Source organism: Pinus tabuliformis, chromosome 3_1 (genome assembly GCF_031772625.1).
Source record: "Pinus tabuliformis cultivar Carrire ecotype Pingquan chromosome 3_1, CPIR1, whole genome shotgun sequence".
Taxonomy (NCBI): domain Eukaryota; kingdom Viridiplantae; phylum Streptophyta; class Pinopsida; order Pinales; family Pinaceae; genus Pinus; species Pinus tabuliformis.
Window position 1 is genome coordinate 106645063 of NC_142301.1, and position 21878 is coordinate 106666940.

Genomic DNA, 21878 nt, shown 5'->3' on the forward strand with positions numbered 1-21878 from the left:
AGGAACATAAGAGCAGAAAATGTCTTCAAACCTAGTTTATTTTAGGGATGTTTTGTCCAAAAATATTTGTGTCCATTTTGTGCTTGGTTTTAACTCTTCTATTCAAGTTTCTACAAATTATTTGGTGAATATTGCAATCATGTTTTTATTTAGTATTTGTATTAAATAGTTTTGCTCAGAATTAAATACACTAGTTAATACTGATTGATTGCAATAAACAATATTTTTATCGATTTTTAACATGGCATTGGAGCAGATCTAAAGCGCGAAGGTTTATTGATCAACACGGGGGTTCGGAAGAGGAAGCCAAGGGTTTAATATCCAAGATTGATTTCTTCAGTTTGTTCCAAATTTACTTGGAGGAATTTTACTAGTGTTATTTTATGCAAGAAAGAGGCATAATTAACCAGTGTGAATTGTCAATTTACTAGTATGTGTTGTTGGAGACATTGTTTCATTTACTAGTTACCAAATCGATTTTCTAGAGGCAGTGCGAATGGGTTTCTCTAGTTGCTAAAGCTAGAGAAATTTGTCAAAGTGATTTCTCGGAGGCAATGCGAGTTTTTGGGAGGAACAGTGCACAGTTTCAGTGGGCAAAGCGAGTTAACAAAGGAAATGCAAGTTACCCAGTAGCAACGAAGATCACTTGCAGAAGGAGACCATGAGGTTTTCTAGATACTTTTGTTAGCTAGTAGAAGAGATATTATTTTTATTTTCTCTCAAGGGCTTTTGCAAGATTGACGGATCGAAACATATTGGATGGGGCATCGAACGTGTCTGGAAAATTTGGCGCCTTCTTATTTTAGAAGAGCATGGGCTAAAGGAGTTTGGTACGACACATATTGTTGTACCAACAAATCCTATCATGTTGCATGAGTATCAGAAAGATGATGCCAAGGCCAAGCGTATTATTCTAAATGGGGTCAAGGACCACATAGTTCCACATTTAGCACAAAAAGATGTGGGATGCCATCAAAAAAAAATCCAAGATAAAAATATGAATCGGAAAATGATCCTAAGAGAGAAGCCCAGAAGCACCAAACAACACAAGGGAGAAAATGTTGTCAGTTATCTCACCCGCATCAGAACAATCAAAGATGAGCCATTGGAGAGAAGGTTGATGATGAAGAGCTTGTGAGAATAGCCCTGAATGGGTTTCAAAAGCAGTGGGATGTTTTCATGCAACTAGTTAGTGGAAGACCCAGCTTTCCTACTTGGGAACGCTTACAGAACAACTTCACAAAGGAGGAGCTTCAACTGAACCTTATGAAAGGCAACAATGGTACTAGCAGCAGTTCCGAGTAGAAAGGAGATGACAGCGAGAATGTTGCTCTTGTGAGCAAGGGCAAAGCGAAGAAGGGATTCAGTAAAGGGTCCAACTCCAAGGAGGAAAAGAAGAAGGACATGACGAAGATCAAGTGTTATGTCTATCACAAGTTTGGACATTACTGAAGCAATTGTCCAAACAAGAAGAAAGGTGACAAGAAGGGTAGGAAGCAAACAACGACAGTCGCAGATGAGCTTTCTAGATAAACAAAGCATGAGTTTGTACTTATCACTCGTAATAGCAGTCCAGGAGAGTTGTGGCATAGTATAATGGGTCATGGGCTACTCAAGGTGACAGGTGGTCTAGATACAAACACGAAGCACGATGTTGTCGAACATAGAAGACCTTCCTCGCTAAGAGAGAGTGTTGGTTAATGTAGATTGAACAAGTGTTCTAGCCTTTGGTGGTGTCAGTGAGCCTAGGAATAGAAGAGCGGAAAATATCTCCAAGCCTAGTTTATTTTATAAAGTGAAAATGACTTAATTAAATTAATTAATCATTTTTTTAATTACTTTCCCAAGTTTCAACTTAGGGATATAGATTAATTAATTAGTAATAATTGAGACATGGTCAATTTTCATCTAGAGACTTCTAGTAAAGTTTCTAAGCGATCTTAGCCATCGATTATATCATTTCAGATATAGATCTTGGTCGTCGATTTCTCAACAAGAGATTATAAAGAAAATCGATGCGTAGTCTTGGAGATCATTCATTGCAATCAAGAGGGCGCGGTGATAGCGTGAGGATTGACACAGTGAAGATTTCAACTTTCAGCAGCAATTGAAGCAGCAAATATTTATGAGGTTTTCATTCATTAGTATTCTTCCGGTTTCTAAGATCCGAAGGACGAATTCTCCTAGCGTTTTTCTGCGAACAATGAAGTTGACTTATTGAGGTTGCGAGGGTCCAAGAGAGGCTAAGTTTTCTCTGAGAGAGGTTGAGATTGCCAGGAGGGTCGTACAAGTTGCCAGCATATCTGAGAGGCTAATTTTGTCCAAGTCATGAGTATCAAAGAGCCAAAGGAGTCGCACGTGTGAGATCGTATAGGTCGTATTTGCTAGTGAGTTGTGTCAGGTTGCGGAGGGAGGTTGTGAACCTTCCAGTGGTCAGATTGACTTGTGGAGGCTGTACAAATTGCCAGGAGGGTTGTACAAGTTGCTAGCATAGCTAAGAGGCTAATTTCGTCCAAGCCTCGAGTATCAGAGAACCAAAGGAGCCGCACGTGTGAGGTCATACAGGTTGTATTTGCCAGTGAGAGACTGTGTCAGATTGCGGAGGGAGGTCGTGAGCCTTCCAGTGGTTAGATTGACTTGTGGAGGTGAAGAAATATTTTTGTTGGAGCTTTGTCGGGGTTTGGAAAGCAATATTGTAATATTCATCAATTGCAAAATTTGCTAAAGATTAATAAAGCTCTCATATTTGAAGTATTGGTTTTCCTTTTAGGGTTTTTCTAGGGATGCTTTGTCCAAAATATTTGTGCCCATTTTGTGATGGTTTTCTATCAATGTTTCTGCAATTTATTTGGTGAATATTGCAATCGTGTTTTTATTCAATATTTGTAGTGAAATAGTTTTGCTCATAATTAAATACATTGGATAATTACAGGTTAATTGCAATAAACGATATTTTTATCAATTTTTCACACTACACGTGTTTGATTCATGTCTTGTTCGCGGGACACGAGTTTGACTAGTGCTAAACACAGCCTACTGGTGTCCCAGAATTTGGACATGTGTCTAGTTAAAAAAACATCCTAAAATCTATTTATTGCCCCATTCTCACACAATTCAATCATAGGTTTGGAGCTCTCAAAAGTTTTAGAGTGCAGCTAAGGGAAATTAAGGAATGTTATAAAGGATTCCAAGTGTTGGGAAGTGGATTTGTCCAGGCCCTACTAATGCTATACAATTAATGGTAATGTTAAATTCATGAAGTAAAAGTATTACTTGAATTTTTAACATTACCATTGACGCAGGATGTTAGAGAGTGGTTCTAACCTCATCAGATTTCATATGGAGAAAGTGGAATTTTAGATACCACTAAAAATTCAGCAAACTTAACAATTTTCAGGATTGAGGGGATTGCAATGTTTCGATTGGAGTTTATGTATGAGGGTATGGAACTAGCGTTTAATTAAGAGGACCAAGCCTTCTATGTACCTCGATGTTGGTGGCATTGATATTTGAATTCCTTTGTCATGACACTAGTAAAAAGGTACCCATCACTCTAAACAGAATCTCAATTTGACATGTTAAGCTTTTTCTATCTTATTTTAATACTTAGGGTGATATTGATGATGAGGGATCCCAATATAGGCAATGATTTGATGATATGATTTTGATGATATGTAGTACTAATTATTTATTGTATCTTGATTTGTTTTGGACTCTATAGGCCATTTTGGGCCTCTTTGTTGATGTGTTTTTGGTTCAGATATGGATTGCAATCAATGCTATTTTGGTTATATGCATTAGCTGTATGACTGAATTTGTATCATCATCATGTAAATGTTTTATATATTTCATATTTTATGTGTAATTCACTAATTTGTTATATGTTTTAATATATATTATAACTTTTAATACATGATATATAATGTGTCCTCTATGTCATGTTCCAAAGGGGTCACTATGTCACATGCCACGTGTCAGATACTTGTATTTTTGTGCCCTCCATGTCCCATGTCCTCGTGTCATGTGACTTTGCCAGTAAGTGAATACTTTTCTTGGAGAACTAGTGCCACATTGGTGTCAATGTAGATAGGGGGCATCCAGATTTCCCCAAAACCATTGTCTACACCTCCCTGTTTTTCGCAGGAAACATCTAGGGAACATCATGGAAATCCTCCACATCCTTGGGGACATCCGCTTCTAAACCGGGACTTTCTCCTGCAGTCTCCAAAGTCTTCAGAATGAGGAAACATAGGAGATGTGTCACCTAGGGGTGGGGTTCCAACTATAACAATAGCCCAATCAATATCTAACTAATATACTTTGCCAAAACAAAATCCATGTTGTTTTAATGTTAAATCAAATTTCCAAAACAAGACAAATGCTATTCAGCATACAATCTGAAGTAAATGTTTCTAGAGATGAATTAGTGCCAATCAACCTAATGAATGTTGATCAAAAACTTAATCTGCATGCTGAATGACAAGGTATGCTCAATGTTTATGCCAATTCTTCAAAATTCAAATAAAACAACAAAGACATTGTTTAAAGGGGAATACATTCCATCCTTCTAACATATTAACACCAATCTAATATATATTCTCAGACACACATATTGCATTTACTCAAATAACTGGAAAAACAATAGAGGAAGTATGGCCAAGATTATGGATGATACCTTTGTGACCATCAAATCTAGCATCTTTTGGATATCCATCAAGACGATATTGAGTTAATTGTCTGTCTACTTCTTCTGGAATGGCTTTGTGCTTTTTAATTATTGCATTCCCCTCATCATAGACACAACTCCGAGCTCCATGCTCTGAAATTGCAAGTACGGAATTTGTACGCCAAAGTAGTGTTTCAAGTACAGCGATTGGATCCCTTCGAAACTGAGACTTAGAATCCACCCAGATTGAGTATCTTGCTTGAGGAAAAAGACGATGACCCAGCATCTGCTTTGAATAGCAAAATGTTAAATTACATTCATAGAAAAACAAAAACTGAAAATTGTCACAAATATAGTCAATTCTACAATTAACTAATAAATATCAGCTTCAATATGCCTGTTCAGTTCATACAAAGTAAAATCACCGCTGCTTGCTTTCTGATTTCTAAAGCAAAGTCAGTATATATATGTATCATCAGTCCTAATGATTAAAAGACATCAATGTACTCACTAGTAGAGCCTACAAGTTGATCCCTTCAGAATCATTACAAGTCAAAGCACAAGAGAATGTATAGTAAACACAAAAGCAAATTGTATCATACACTATCATTAATCTGATAAAGAAAAACACGCATCTCGAATGTTCTATTCTCAATCCCCACGTTTGCTTAACGATGTAGTGTGGAGATAACAAACAAAAAGAGGGCATTGAATGGAGCCAAAAAGAAACCCAAAAACCTGCTGTAAAAAGAGAAAAAATCAAGCACTAAATAAATGTGCAAGGGCTGAACAAAAAGTGTTCTAGAGAGAGAAAGATGCACAAGCATGAATGCATGATACACGAGATGGACAAATGCACATAAAAGAGAACATCTTCCAACCACAAGAGAGTGCAAAAGATATAATGCTTGTAGGCTTCAAGCACTTGTAATGGAGAACCTAAGCCCAATCATCAAACAAAAGATACATACATATGATGTTTGAGTTGTATATTTATACACAACTTAAGTAAGGCATTATCCCAAGACGGGTTATAGGTCCACATAGGTAGGGCACACTTCCCAAGAGGACTATTGATCCTACATATCAAAGTTCACTAGAATGGCCTTAATCATAACCTACTATTACAATAAATTATGGCCTTAGCTATAAGTAATGCATATCCAAATGCATTAATGATACCATATGGGAGGGCCATGGCCAAATGAGAAGATTACACTAGTCTCAATACCACTACTTAAGCTGAACAGGAGAAGACAGAGGAATAGTGAATATAGATGCAAGTGGGTTTATAGATACCCAACTCAATATAGGATCGACTGATGCCAAAATAGAAATGACAGTAGTTATATGGATACCCATGTTATGAATAAAAATATTCATAAACATCAATTAAATAATAAATATTAAAATAACAAATATTAATAATAATAAATTAATTAAATTAGTTAATGTCCCATTAATTGTGAAGAGACATGGGTCAAAAGTTGTGACCTTCTATCTTCATGGCCAGTCAATGCCTATATAAGCACACCGCCACGAAGAATTGTAAGCACCATTCATATTTTTATAAATAATACAACTACTACTTACTACAAGACAAGTCTACACATACAAATTCATGCTTGCATACAGGGAAAATTGCTCCAGTGGTATCAGAGCTACCAATCCCCCCGTCTGTGCTATCACTCCACCCTTTGTCTCTGCATACCCATCGTCCGATGCCCACACACCCCGGCGTCCACTCCCGTCACATACACATCCACTGCCTTGCAGATAGTCCGTTGTGCCCCCACTTCCGCATACAGTGTTGTGCAGCCCACGTATTGTAGATCGGCCCACTGTCCGAATGCCAACGAGGGAGCCACAACTGTGTCGTTGCTCCACATAAACAACGCATATACACCGCGCCGCTATTCCAAACAAGCCGACGAGTGAAGTCCACTAGTCAAACTGTGCCCACACACCATTTAAAATATTGTCTTCTCCCCGTTGTCGTCAAACGCTGTGCCTCGGTCAACTATCAAAGGGTGTGATATGCATCAATTCATAAAGGGTTGATATATATAAGCATGGTTGGTATACGTGTTGAATCAATGTATATTTGTGTGATACATCGTGATACGGGTTGGTCGGATTGTGTGATACACCGTGGTAACATAATCGTGATTTGCGTTGATAATTATAAAATCAATTATAAAATCAAATTAAATTAATTTAATTAATTAAAATTATTTAATTATTATTAAAAAAATTATATTATTATTATTTAAATAAAAATGGGTCTACAAGGAAAAAAAAGGAACAAAATGGGAAGCAGTAATAATGACAACAATTCAAAAAATTTCAAAAACTCGACAGAATGCGCAAGTGCCTTGACGATGCCGAGAGGAAGCAAGATGATTTCGGGAAGAGTCAAGAACAAATGGCAGAGGATATCATGGCAATAAAGAGCATGATGAGCCAGTTTATGGGAGGAGCCAGTCCACCTTTTAACCCCTTGGCTACACAAATTCCAAAGACTCCAGAAGGCAGAATTTTTCCAAGTCATGAATTTTCGTCGATGCACGAAAAGCCACGAGTACCGCAAATACAATTCTAAGGAAGTCAGTACCATACAAAGTTTCCCGACGGAGACTACCTTAAAATTAAAAGGGAATTACCTAAGTACGATGGTAAGAACCATAAAGGCATCATTGTATGGATAAATAGAATGGACGCCATTTTCGAAGCAAACCCGCCAATAGGTGAACAAGAGAAGGTCATGACCGCATCCAACAACCTGGAAGCGAAGCATATGATTGGTTCCTATGGTGGTCCAACAAATGTGCAGCTCGCTCATTCAATTGGGAAAATTTTAAAAACGCCTTGCTAAAAAGGTTTCATGACGAAGAAGAAGACGATGTTTACGAGAAATTCGTTCACCTCAAACAGAAAAGATCAGTAAGCGAATACACCCACGAGTGGGAAGTATTAGCTATAAGGCAAAGGGGATTCTCAAACGAAGAGCTACTAAAAATGTATCGATGTGGCCTTAAGGATTATATTCAGGAAGAATTAAAACTATATAAACCCCAAACCATTGAAGAAGCTAGACATGCAGCAATAATTATTGAGAGAAAACATAAGCTCAGAATGTCATCATTCAAGGAAGACAAAGACCAACAACAACATTCGGAAAAAAAAAAAAAAACACTAACAAAAGTAGGTATCGTGGAGACAAATGGACATCATGACACAGATGCCTTAACAAGATATTGTATACTTACGAAGTGGAGAAGGAATCGGACACTTCAAGTAATGAGCCAAAAAAATATTATTAAAAATTAAAAATAAAAATAAAAATAAAAGAAATTGTCACAAATGTGGAGAAAATTGGACGTCATGCCATAAATGTGAAGATGCATCCCTGCGCTACTATAAAATGGTAAATGGGAAGCAAATAGGCAGAGAGGCCAATAGCTGCATTTGACAGCAATTTGAATCCCCTTGAAGGGATTGTGCAGTCCTTGCCGGGAAAGCAAAGATTCCGAGGAAATCTCTCTCTGAGGGAGTCGACAAAGAGGTACGATTTCCAGTTTGTTAGCTTGCAGAGGCAGAGGGAGTGACGCAGAGCCTCAGTGTAGTGCTTGAAGGGTGCAGTTTCTACAGGGGTAGAAATCCGTCGGAAAAGAGCGAAGACACATAGAAGGGGAATTTTCTCCTCAGAGGACTTTTTTCGCCAAAATTTCGAATTTTTCACTTGCCGGGTAGCAGACTAGTGCTGCATAGTGACTAGAGGAGTCAATTCGACAGTTTGGGTGAGATGGCATCACATGGGCTCAGAGATCAAGACAGGTTGGAAGAAGCTTCCAACTATGTCATATGGAAGGCCAAAATCTTAGTTATTCTGGAGGAGTACGATCTCAAAAGCTTACGTCCAGAGTGTTGTGGATGTTCCAGTGGACAATGATCAGAAGAAGTACAAGGCCAAGCAGGCAAAGGCGAAGAGATACATACTCGATGGAGTTCGAGATCATGTGGTCTCACACTTGCAGGGCAAAGATACAACCCAAGAAATGTGGGAAGCTTTGTCTTCACTGTATGAAGGTTCTTCTGAACAGCGGAAGATGCACTCAGAACAAAAGTTGCAACGGACATTGATGCAGAAGGGAGAAGGGGTTAACTCTTATCTTCAACGTCTTCAGGACACCAAAGACCAGCTTGCTGCAGTGGGGTCTACTCCTCAGTCTACCACGATGGTAAGGACGGCCTTGAATAGAGTCTCGGATGAATGGCAAGTCTTCATCCAAAGTATATTGGGCAGGGAAAGACTACCTTCATGGATGGAGATGTGGACAGCCCTTCAACAGGAAGAATTAAGGAGGGATTCGGTTAAGGTCAACCTCAATGGCAGCAGTGGGAGTGGCACGAAGACCAAGGAGGAGGAGAATGCAGCTCTAGCATCAAAGGGACAACAAAAGCAGAAGCGGAAGGACATTTCAAAGGTGAAATGTTTCAGATGTGGCGAGATGGGCCACTTTGCATCCTAGTGTCCTTTGCAGCAAAAAGATAAGGATGAAAAAAATGATCCTAAGGTTTCTCCAGTAAAAATTGACGAAGATGAGTTTGCCACGAGTTCCCACACATCTCCAGGAGGCAAATGAGGCGATATAGAACTGTAGTCGAGAGGACTACATGTGGTCAGGATCCTTGAAGAACCCCTTAGATCAATTCCTTGCTACGGAAGCCTGAGATTCAGTAGTAGGGAGATGGACTTAGTGTCAGATGATGTAGTGGGTTGGTTGGAGAGACATATGCAGTAACCTGAGACTAGAGACTGATCAGCACAGAGCAAGGTTGGCAATAGTGCAGATGGCACATTGCATAAGTTAGCAACAGCACAAAAGATTCAAAGGGTCAAAGACTAGTATCATTCAAGTTCCAACATTCACATGGTATTATGCTGAACACAATTAGTTCAGTAATTTTGGGTATTTTTTAGTTGCTTCTCTCAGCCACTGAGTTGCAGTACGAATGCAGTGTTAGCAGTGGCAGTGCTAGCAACATAGCAGATGCAGCATTTGAGAGGGAGTTGTGGTACTGATGTAGCAGTCGCAGTGGCAGTGGCAGTGTCATGGGCAGTAGTACAGTAGCAGCAGTAGCACAGCATTGATGGCAGCAACAATGTGAAAAGGAGATGCTTCAGAGATAAGAGCAGCATGCAGTTGGACGTTGTTAGAGCACATCCCTCGCTAAAAGGGAGTGTTAGTTTTTGGTAGCATCGGATGTGCTCTAGCCATGAAAATTGGTGGAGAGGCTAAGGCACATGATTTCTAAAGAACCCAGAAACCGTTTGGTGAAATTCCATCCAGATTGTATTTTATTAAAATAATTAATATTTTTAATGGGATTCCCAGATTGTATTTTATTAAAATAATTAATATTTTTAATGGGATTCCTAAGTCTAAACTTAGGAAAATTAAAGTATTAATGGGTATTAATCAAAATATGGATGAGAATGTTCTAGAAAGCAGATCAAGTCAAGTTTTTAATCCTAGTCATTGATTAAACACTTAATCTCAGTCGTTGAAGTCTCAACAAGAAAAGTATAAGGAGGTTTGTGGTTCATTCAGGTACACACCGAGAGAACGGATTGATCTATAGTTCGAAATTTCTAGGGCTTGGAAGCTGAGAAATTCGAAATAAGTGATCATTCTACAGCAGAGGGGCAAGGATAGTTCGGGAGTACTGAACAGAGAAGCGGAGAGCCACCAATGGAGATAGCGCAGCACCTCGAGGGACTGCCATTGGGCCAGTCTAGGCTCACGTAGGCTTGACGCAGAGCCAGAAGGGCCAGTGCAGAAGGGAAGTTGCCTTCACGTAGAAATTCGGAACTATCGAAGAGCTGCCAGAACAGCCGGGAGAGGTTGACACAGAAGCTCCAAGAGACAGAAGAGAGCGCAGAGCTGACCCAAAGCCTCTGAGCCAACGCAGAGATGGCCAGGGGTTTGCCAGTTCTGCTGCCAGATCAACCGGAAACTGTTGAGTGAAGTGAGGTAATCTCACTCAGTTTTCTGCCATTATATTTTTCTCTATAACTGGATTGTCGGGAGGGCATCTAGCATTGTATTCAGAAATACTACTTAATAATATAAAACCCTTAGAGTTGTTGCACCGGTTTTCCCGCATTGGGTTTTTCCGGGGACTATTTTGTCCAAAAATAATGGTGTCCAATGTATTTTGTTCTTTGCTCAGTTTCTTGTTTCATGTAATCAAATTAAATTATTGTAGGTTGCAGAAGTAATTTACTTCAATATTTTTCAGAAAATAACTTGATAATGTATATTAAAATCAAGTAGGAGAAGTAAATTCAATTTTGCTGAAGTAGGGGTTCCTTGAGTATAGGAATTTTCACAATTATCATCATCATCTTCTTCATAGTCATCTTCGCCATTATCATAATCCAGGTCATCTTCATCTTTAAGATCATCTTCATTCTCATCATAATCTGTAATTGACACGTTTTCATGATCTTTTGCGGAATGTAGGGATTCTTCATCAATAACTTCTGTAGAATCATTTTCTTCCTCCCTGTTTTCATCTTCAGTCATCATATTACCACTTTCATTATCAGTCTCATTTATGTCACCCTGAGGAGTTCCTAATTCAATATGTTTAACATTATTTTCCTGGTTAGAGCATTCTTTATTGTTAGTCTCTTTCATGTCAATGTCCTCTTCCATTGTAGGTGTTGAATATGTTTCAAAAAGCTTTATTGATTTTGCGAGTATTTCTCTCATTTCCAGTAATAATTCTCACCTAGTTTTATGGTCATAATCTTGGGAATATGTTCCCATGATTTCTGGACCTAAGGCTTAATGGACAGATTGTGCAGTGGTTAACGTCCAGAGGTTCGAATGGCTCTAATACCACTATTGCAAACAAATATTGTAGCTTGTTTGTACTTACAATGTAGAATACACAAATGTATAGTAAGTAACAATGTTTCACCCAGACTTTGAGACGCAGCTGCGAGGAGACGCACAGGGGGGGCGTGTCAAAGTATCCTCAAATTTTAGGGAAATTTAGGGGGGACAATGAGACGTCGGGGTATATTATTTTTTTAATATATATATATACATAATTCAAATTCATATTCAATAATGAAAGCATAAATATATTGATTCCATTAGGGGACTTTTAAGGTCTAAAATGGACCTCCTAAGAAAAATGTAGAACCAGAATAAACTTTAAAAGAACCAATAGGATTCAAGATGATGATGTCAACCATGGGGGATGGTTCACCATTTTTGGAGTAAAAAAACAAAAATATTAAAAAATAATAAAACTATTTTTTCAACAAATATTTTTAACTTATTTCCCTAAGGTTTTACTCAAATTTCGAGCGGGAGTACTCGTTGGATGCAAAACTTAATTCCTCATCCAAAGAGTACCCATGTTGCATACTTTCGATGGACCTTGCTACACGAAAAATGAGAAATACATGAAAAACGTGATTGTAATCACGTTTTTTCATGTATTTCTCATTTTTCATGTAGTAAGGTCCATAAAAAGTATGGATCATGTGTACTCCTTGGATGAGGAATCAAATTTTGCATACAACGAGTGTTTCCGCTTGAAATTTGAGTAAACCTATAGGGAGATAAGTTGAAAAAATAGTTTTTTCCTTTTTCCCTTTAAAATTTGATGATATAATCTAATCTAATATTATTATTTCCACTATTATTTTATAATTTCCTTAGGAGGCCCATTTTAGACCTCAAAATTCCCCTAATGCATACATAATTGAATTAAATAATGAAATACACTAATCCATATTCATATTTCATACTAGTACATACATCATCCCTTTCATCCATACACCACGAGATTCAATAATGAAATACATCGATCCATATTCATCATTCATCATTCTAGAATCTACATTGATTTAAAAATTAAATTTATCTCATCATTCCAGAATGTAAATTGATTTAAAATTTAAATTCATCATTCTATAATCTAATTAGTACCTAGCAAAATAGACTATAGTAGATACCAATGTTATTGGAACTGAACTGGTAATTGAACCGAAAAACCCTATGAATCAAGAACTAGTTGAAATTGGACCAGAACCGGTAAGAAAACCAGTCAACGAAAAACACCTAAAATATTGAAAATTTAAAGAAAAACATATATATTCATGTGCATCCATATCAATCCAAAACATTTATACACTAATAAAAAAAAGTTCTCATTTATATAACATGTAAGGGTGCACGTAACCAAAATAGCGCCAAGCGCAATCCATCTCGAACCAAAAATACGTCAACAAACAAGCTCTAGATGGCCTCTAGCATCCAAAAAAATCATTCTACGACAAATAACATATCATCAAAATCATTACCTATATTGGAATCTTGTCATCAATATCACCATCTAAGCATTAAAATAACATAGAAAAAATGTAGCATGTCAAGTCAAGATTTTGTTTGAGTAAAGGGTACATTTTTAGTAGGGTCGTGATAGAAGAGTTCAACAACCAATGCCACTAACATCAAGGTACATGTTGAAATTTGGTACCAGAGGACAGGTAGTTCTCTAAGGTTTTGATCTTTGGCCTAGGGAAAAGTGTCCAAAAGAATTTAATTTTTCTCGTAAAGTGACTTTATAATTTTTATAAAGTCAAATCTAATTTAAAAGTCACTTTAGGTGATAAAGTTACTAAAGTCTAATTTTAAAGTGACTTTAATAAAGTCAATGTAAAATTAGGAAGGAAAAGTGACTTTGAAAATAAATCACTAAGTGGGTCTTTATTAAAGTGGGGTGAATTAAAAAAATAGAAAGTGAGATTTAAATGAACATTTAATCTCAGCCCTAGATCTCAATCTATTTCAGCCATTGGATTTAGGGATTACCCAAAAATCACTTAGGGTTAGATTAAGGGAGGAATTCCCCTAATGCATACATAATTGAATTAAATAATGAAATACACTAATCCATATTCATATTTCATACTAGTACATACATCATCCCTTTCATCCATACACCACGAGATTCAATAATGAAATACATCGATCCATATTCATCATTCATCATTCTAGAATCTACATTGATTTAAAAATTAAATTTATCTCATCATTCCAGAATGTAAATTGATTTAAAATTTAAATTCATCATTCTATAATCTAATTAGTACCTAGCAAAATAGACTATAGTAGATACCAATGTTATTGGAACTGAACTGGTAATTGAACCGAAAAACCCTATGAATCAAGAACTAGTTGAAATTGGACCAGAACCGGTAAGAAAACCAGTCAACAAAAAACATCTAAAATATTGAAAATTTAAAGAAAAACATATATATTCATGTGCATCCATATCAATCCAAAACATTTATACACTAATAAGAAAAAGTTCTCATTTATATAACATGTAAGGGTGCACGTAACCAAAATAGCGCCAAGCGCAATCCATCTCGAACTAAAAATACGTCAACAAACAAGCTCTAGATGGCCTCTAGCATCCAAAAAAATCATTCTATGACAAATAACATATCATCAAAATCATTACCTATATTGGAATCTTGTCATCAATATCACCATCTAAGCATTAAAATAACATAGAAAAAATGTAGCATGTCAAGTCAAGATTTTGTTTGAGTAAAGGGTACATCTTTAGTAGGGTCGTGATAGAAGAGTTCAACAACCAATGCCACTAACATCAAGGTACATGTTGAAATTTGGTACCAGAGGACAGGTAGTTCTCTAAGGTTTTGATATTTGGCCTAGAGAAAAGTGTCCAAAAGAATTTAATTTTTCTCCTAAAGTGACTTTATAATTTTTATAAAGTCAAATCTAATTTAAAAGTGACCTTAGGTGATAAAGTTACTAAAGTCTAATTTTAAAGTGACTTTAATAAAGTCAATGTAAAATTAGAAAGGAAAAGTGACTTTGGAAATAAATCATTAAGTGGGTCTTTATTAAAGTGGGGTGAATTAAAAAAATAGAAAGTGAGATTTAAATGAACATTTAATCTCAGCCCTAGATCTCAATCTATTTCAGCCATTGGATTTAAGGATTACCCAAAGTCACTTAGGGTTAGATTAAGGGAGGAAAAGGAGGAAAAGGTCATTCATTCTTTCATGAGCAGATTGAGAGAAGGAGAGCAAGAGAGCAAGGGAGATTTCTGGACAGTGAGGAGGAGGAGGCAGCAGCTTGACACACATTCCAAGGCAGAGTTTCAGCGAGTCCGTACAGCGGAGTTTCAGCAAGGCGGAGTTTCAGCAAGTCGGAGTTTCAGCGAGTCCGTACAGCGTAGTTTCAGCAAGGCGAAGTTTCAGCAAGGCAGAGTTTCAGCAAGTCGGAGTTTCAGCAAGTCCGTACAGCAGAGTTTCAGCCAATGTTTTAAAACTCCGACTCCGACTCCGACTCGGCCGAAGGTAGATACGACTCCGACTCCGACTCGGTATCGACTCGGCCGGCTCGATTTCAATGACTCGGTCGTTGTAAAAAATACATTAAATATTTATTTTTTATAAAAAACATATAATTTTAAAGATTTTCATTCATGTTTCCAAACACACAGCATTAGAATATAGATAGAAGACAACATATGATCAAAGTAGGCTCATGAATATATCCATTATATCAAAATGGCACCCAGTGCATTGTCCAGTACATACACGATGATGATATAGATATCAAAACAAAAACACATAACAAAGGAGGCTATAAATGGCCTCTACAACAAAAGTCTGTGACCAGTACTACTGGCTATTGCTCGAGTTGCAAACATCATCTAGCTCAGTGTTACTTGGGAGCAGGAGCGGAAGTGGGGAGCGAGAGCGAAAACAGGAGCGGGAGTGACATTTTCAGAAGCTCCTGGTTTGGGAGCGAATCCCAGAGGAGTTCGACAACCAATGTCACTAACATCAAGGTACATAGAGGGATTGGTGCTCTTGATTAAATACGAGTTCCATACCCTAATACATGATAAAATTCAATGGAAACATTGCAATCCTCCAATCCTGAAAAACTGATAAGTCTATTAGATTTTGAATGAAATCTAAAATTCTAATTTCTCCATATGAAATCCAATGAGGCCGAAACCACTCTCAAACATCCTGAGTCATTTCATGGTAATGTTAAAAATTTAAGTAAAAGGATGAAAATGAAGATTAAGGAGAATGTCACTTTTACTTTAAGAATTTAACATTACCATGAAATTTGAATAGCATATCAATAGTAGAGAGCGTTTGAGCGTGTTAAATAGGGTTTGGGAGGGGGAAATGGACCCCAAATAACATTTAACTAATTCATAAAACACATTGAAGTCCAAACCAATCAGCAAACACTTCAAAATTTCATTAAAAAAATGACAAATCATTGTTTTGATGGGGTTACGGGCAGCTGGTTATGACTCGGCCGAGTCAATATGGAAACGGCCGAGTTGGCCGAGTCAGCCATGACTCGGTCGAGTCATTGAATGACTTGGCCGAGTCATGGCTGACTCGGCCTACTGAACCGTTTCCTCCCCCGAGTCACAATTCTGGGCAATGAAACGGATCAACTCGGCCATTTCCGTTTCGAATCGGCCGAATTTTAAAACTATGGTTTCAGCAAGGCGGAGTTTCAACAAGTCCGTACAGCGGAATTTCAGCAAGTCCGTACTGCGGAGTTTCAGCAAGGCGAAGTTTCAGCAAGTCGGAGTTTCAGCAAGGCGAAGTTTCAGCAAGTCGGAGTTTCAGCAAGTCCTTATTGCGGAGTTTCAGCAAGGCGGAGTTTTAGCAAGTCGGAGTTTCAGCAAGTCGGAGTTTCAGCAAGTCCGTACTGCGGAGTTTCAGCAAGTCGGAGTTTCAGCAAGTCCGTACAGCGGAGTTTCAGCAAGTCCATACAGCGGAGTTTCAGCAAGTCCGTACAGTTGAGTTTCAGCAAGTCGAGGGCAGAAATCCGTACAGTTGTACTGCTATTTTTCGAGGAGGTCGTACAGCATTTATTGTTGTTCTGTTTTGCTGTTTGCAAGTTTTTCCAGTTGGATGTGAGGCACGAAAAACGAGATAAGTTGTAAAATTTGCTTGCTGATTTTTTTGTTGAATATTTCTCACTGTAAAAAGCATTTTCCAGAAATAAGAAGGAGCTCTCGAACTGGTTTTCCCCAAGAGTTGTAGGGGGTTTTTCCAGGGTCACATTGACCAAAAATCATTGTGTTTAAATGTGTTGAAAGGTTGTTTGTATGTGCTGATTTTTATATTTCTGCATTTTCCAGCATTCTATAAAATTTCCAGAATTTGTGTTTTCAGCAAAATTTATTTTCCAGTTGTTGAATGTATGGATATGGGAAAGAGCATTTAACTATTTAGGAGAAATAAGGTGAAACTGAAAACCGGGGTGGGAAATGAGAAATTTTTACATGGTATCAGAGCTTGAGTGTTGAAGTGCAGTTTGGGACAGCAAGGAGGAAAATTACAGCAAGCTGATTTTTCACAAACAACAGTTTTATCTTTACTACAGCAGTGTTATTTTTCAGTTTTAGGACAGCAGGATGTCATTGGGATTGAGGGTGGAGGATAGGTTGGATGGGCATAGCAATTACAGCGTTTGGAAGGAGAGAATGCAGAGTATCTTTGAGGAGGCAGAAGCCTGGGACATCATGGTGCATACCACACAGAACCCTGTTGTTGTGCCTACTGATGCTACTCAGTTGGCTGAGTATAATAAAAAGAACAAGGGTAAGAAACTGATTCTAGACGGAGTCAAAGACCATTGAATTCCTCATGTGAGAGGAAAGAGAAATGCCCATGAGATGTGGACAACATTGTCCAATCTCTACTAGAGTACCAATGAGAATCGGAAAATGGTCCTGAAGGAGAAGCTAAAGACTATTAAGATGGGTAATGACAGTGCAGCTGGATATCTCACAAAGATTACTAATGTGAGAGATGAGTTGGCAGCAGTTGGAGAGAACATTCCACCCACTGAGTTGGTGCGGATTGCAGTGAATGGCCTCCCCCGTTCATGGATGAACTTTGCTGATGGGGTTTGTGCATGTGAGACCCTTCCCACATGGGAGAGGTTTTGGGATGATTGCATTCAGACAGAGATCAGGAAATGTCAGCTTGGGGCAACCAAGCCAGTTGAGCAGGATGAGGATGTAGCACGGGTGGCAGGAGGCAAGAAAGGCAAAGGGAAGAAGCTGGTTTCCACAAGCAATGGTGGGGGCAAAGGCAAAGGTAAAGGTAAATAGGATTACACACAGAAGGACTATTCCAAGGTGAAGTGTTGGAATTGTCAAAAGATGGGACACTATGCAGTTGTGTGTCCGGAGAAGAAGATGAAGGGGAAGAACCAGAGCATGGCAGCTTCAGTAGAGGTTGAGGACTTTGCAGATCGTTTTGACCGGGAGTTTGGGTTCACTGCGTATGAGTCCTCTAGTGCAGGATCACCTGTGACACAGGTTCAGAGGGAGCATGATTTTCCCTCTATTAGCGGAGCATCTTCGGGTATCTGGTATGTGGACAATGGGGCTTCACGTCACATGACAGGAGTCCGTGAGTACTTCTCAGAGCTTTCAAATAGTGGCACTGATATAGAGGTAGTACTCGGTGATGACAGAGTTGTTAGAGCAGTCGGGGTGGAGACACTGACATTTCAGAGGGAGTCCAAACCTCCCTTCAAGGTGTCAGATGTTCATTATGTGCCAGGGATGAGGAAGAAACTCATATCCGTCTCAGCTTTGGAGGACAAAGGATATGAGGTACTGTTCAGGGGAGGACAGGTGTTGATGTATCCCAAAGGCACTCCAGCTGATTCAGCTAGAGTGATAGGTGTAAGCCATGCAAAGGTGTACAAGTTTGCATTCCAGCCCCTTTTGGCATTGAGCAGTAGTACCGACAGCAGAGCTAGCAGTTCTAAGCTGTGTGAGATTTGGCACCGCAAGATGGGGCATATGTATCATGGAGCCTTGAGGACATTGCGGGAGATCACTACAGGTGTGCCAGATTTCAGTACTGATCACTTTGATACTTGCAGAGGCAGAGGATGTGCGATGGGAAAATTTGTCAAATCCCCTTTTCCTAGCAGTGACAGCAGAGCGACTGGGATACTTGATTTGATTCATTCCGATGTGAGCAGTCGGATGTCTTATGTTTCCTTGAGTGGATATGAGTACTATGCTTTATTCATTGATGATCACTCCAGGAGGACCTGGATTTATTTCTTGAAGACCAAGAATGAGGTCTTCAAGCAGTTTCAGGAGTTTAGAGCTCTTGTGAAGACACAGACAGGTCGGAAGATCAAGTCCCTGAGGTCGGACAACGGGGGAGAGTACACCCTTGGAGAGTTTGTTTACTATTGTGCGGAGGCAAGCATTAGGAGGGAGTTCATTGTTCCCTACAACCCCCAGCAGAATGGGGTTGCGAAGAGGAAGAACAGATCCATCGTAGGAGCTGCCAAAGCCATGTTACATGATCAAGGGTTGCCATTGTTCTTGTGGGCAGAGGCCTGCAACACAGCTGTTTATTTGCAAAACAGGAGTCCGCATCGTGCCTTGGGGCACATGACTCCGGAGGAGGCTTTTTCTAGGAAAAAGCCTGATATTGGTCATCTTCGTATCTTTGGGTGCATTACATACTCCTACATACCCAAGGAGAAGAGGACCAAACTAGAGCCCACCGCAGAGAAGGGTATCTTTGTGGGCTACAGTGAGACCTCAAAGGCCTTTCGAATTTACATTCCTGCACAGAGGAAAGTTGTTGTCAGGCGAGATGTGAAGTTGGAGGAAGACAGGGCCTTTAGGAGGTCATGGGAGTTAGAGTATCTGGATCAGCCAGACCCTCAACAGCAGTTGAGTCAGTCGCAAGGATCCAGTGGGCAGGGATCAGGAGGATCCGGAGTTACATCTATGAGGATGTCAGGTCCGTCAGTGAGCAGTGGCTCACCGAGCCAGAGGGGTGGTACTCCAGGAAGCATGTAGAGCAGTTCACTAGGGAGTCCACTGATGGACAGTTCACACGGTACCTCAGCTTCTACAGGTTCAGGTGCAGGCAGGAGGACAGCAGACAGACAGTCAGGAGTTCAGGCTCCTGATGATGATAAGGAGGAGTTTCATTCTCCTATGGGAGAAGTACGCTCAGGGAAAAGGAAGCTCAAGTGGCTTCAGGAGCCTAAGAGGCCGGTCAGAGAGAGTAGACCACCTTAGAGGTTTTGTAACTATATGGCAATGGTTATCAGCATCCTTGACTCTGAGCCTTCTAGCTATGAGGAGGCAGCTAACCAGCAGGTCTAGAGAGAGGCCATGCAGGGGGAGTATTTTTTTATCATGAAGAATGATGTCTGGGAGGTGGTGCCGAGGCCTGAGGGCAAATCCGTGGTTACTTCCAGATGGCTTTACAAGGTAAAGCATGCTGCAGATGGCAGCATTGAGAAATTCAAAGCGAGGTTTGTGGCTAGAGGGTTCTCCCAGGTAGAGGGAGTTGATTATGAAGAGACCTTTGCTCCCGTGGCTCGATATACTTCGATCCGCTCCATTATATCGATAGTAGCAGAGATGGGTTGGAAGATCCACCAAATGGATGTGAAGACTGCATTTCTCAATGGCTTCATACAGGAGGAGGTGTACATTGAGCAGCCACAGGGCTTTGAGGTGCATGGGAAGGAGTCCCATGTGTGCAGACTGAAGAATGCCCTTTATGGCCTAACGCAATCTCCCAGAGCTTGGTACTCCCGGATAGATACATACTTGCAGGGGATGGGTTTCACAAAGAGTGAGGCAAATCTGAACCTTTACTTTATTGTGATAGGTGAGGAGCCTCTCATTCTGGTGATGTATGTGGATGAATTGGTCATTACAGGTGCAGAGAGACTCATAGAGCACTGCAAGAGAGATCTTGCAACGGAGTTTGAGATGAAGGACATCGGCTTGATGCATTACTTTTTGGGTTTGGAGGTGTGGCAGGAGGAGGGGCATTTCTTCCTGGGGCAGGGGAAGTATATTGTGGACATCCTTGGCAGATTCCACATGGGGGATTGTAAACCCATGTCGACACCGATGATTACCAACTGGAAGAAGCTTCATGCTTCGGATTCCGAGTTGGTGGATCCCACATTGTACAGGCAACTGATTGGTTCCTTGGTGTATTTGGTCAACACTAGACCAGATATTTGTTTTGCAGTCAACACAATGAGTCAGTTTATGTGTGAGCCTAGGAAGGTTCACTGGGTGGCTGCAAAACACATTTTGCGGTACTTGCAGGGGACAGTGGATTATGGTCTGGACTACAGGCAGGGGGATTGAGTGAGATTGGCAGGTTATACTGATTCTGATTGGGCAGGTTGTGCTTCTGATAGGAAGAGCACTTCAGGGTGCTGTTTTGGGTTGGGTTCGGCAGTAGTGTCATAGTTCAGCCGGAAGCAGCAGTCAGTAGCATTGAGTTCAGCGGAAGCAGAGTATATGGCCGCCAGTCTAGCTAGTTGGGAGGCCATCTGGCTTTGCAAGATGTTGTTTGGCTTATTTGGTCAGCCATTGAGACCTTCAATGATTTACTGTGATAATCAGAGTTGCATTAAACTCACGAAGAATCCAGTATTTCATGACAGGTCAAAACATATCGGGATCAAATATCATTTCATCAGAGACTGTGTTCAGAAGGGCGCTGTGAAGCTTGAGTATATTCCCACTGATGAGCAGGTTGCAGATATTCTTACCAAAGCCTTACCACAGAGCAAGCATGACTACTTCAGAGACAAGATGGGTGTGGTGAGGAACACTTTCCTCGGTAAGAGGGAGTGTTGAAATTTGGTACCGTAGGACAGGTGGTTCCCTAAGGTTTTGATCTTTGGCCTAGGGAAAAGTGTCCAAAAGAATTTAATTTTTCTCCTAAAGTGACTTTATAATTTTTATAAAGTGAAATCTAATTTAAAAGTGACTTTAAGTGATAAAGTTACTAAAGTCTAATTTTAAAATGACTTTAATAAAATCAATGTAAAATTAGAAAGGAAAAGTGACTTTGGAAATAAATGACTAAGTGGGTCTTTATTAAAATGGGGTGAATTAAAAAAATAGAAAGTGAGATTTAAATGAACATTTAATCTCAGCCCTAGATCTCAATCTATTTCAGCTATTGGATTTAGGGATTACCCAAAAGTCACTTAAGGTTAGATTAAGGGAGGAAAAGGAGGAAAAGGTCATTCATTCTTTCATGAGCAGATTGAGAGAAGGAGAGCAAGAGAGC

General features: G+C 39.5%; 1 protein-coding gene across 2 annotated transcripts in view; it reads right to left on the bottom strand.

Moving 5' to 3' along the window:
* LOC149185993 (DNA-directed RNA polymerase subunit beta (DUF616)) overlaps positions 1–21878 on the bottom strand; it is a 109988-nt gene that overhangs the window by 28969 nt on the left and 59141 nt on the right. For both annotated transcript variants that reach the window (XM_089410862.1, XM_089410861.1), the window contains one exon: positions 4676–4952. In XM_089410862.1, coding sequence (XP_089266988.1) covers positions 4676–4952 — 277 coding nt within the window. The remainder of the gene's footprint in view (positions 1–4675; positions 4953–21878) is intronic.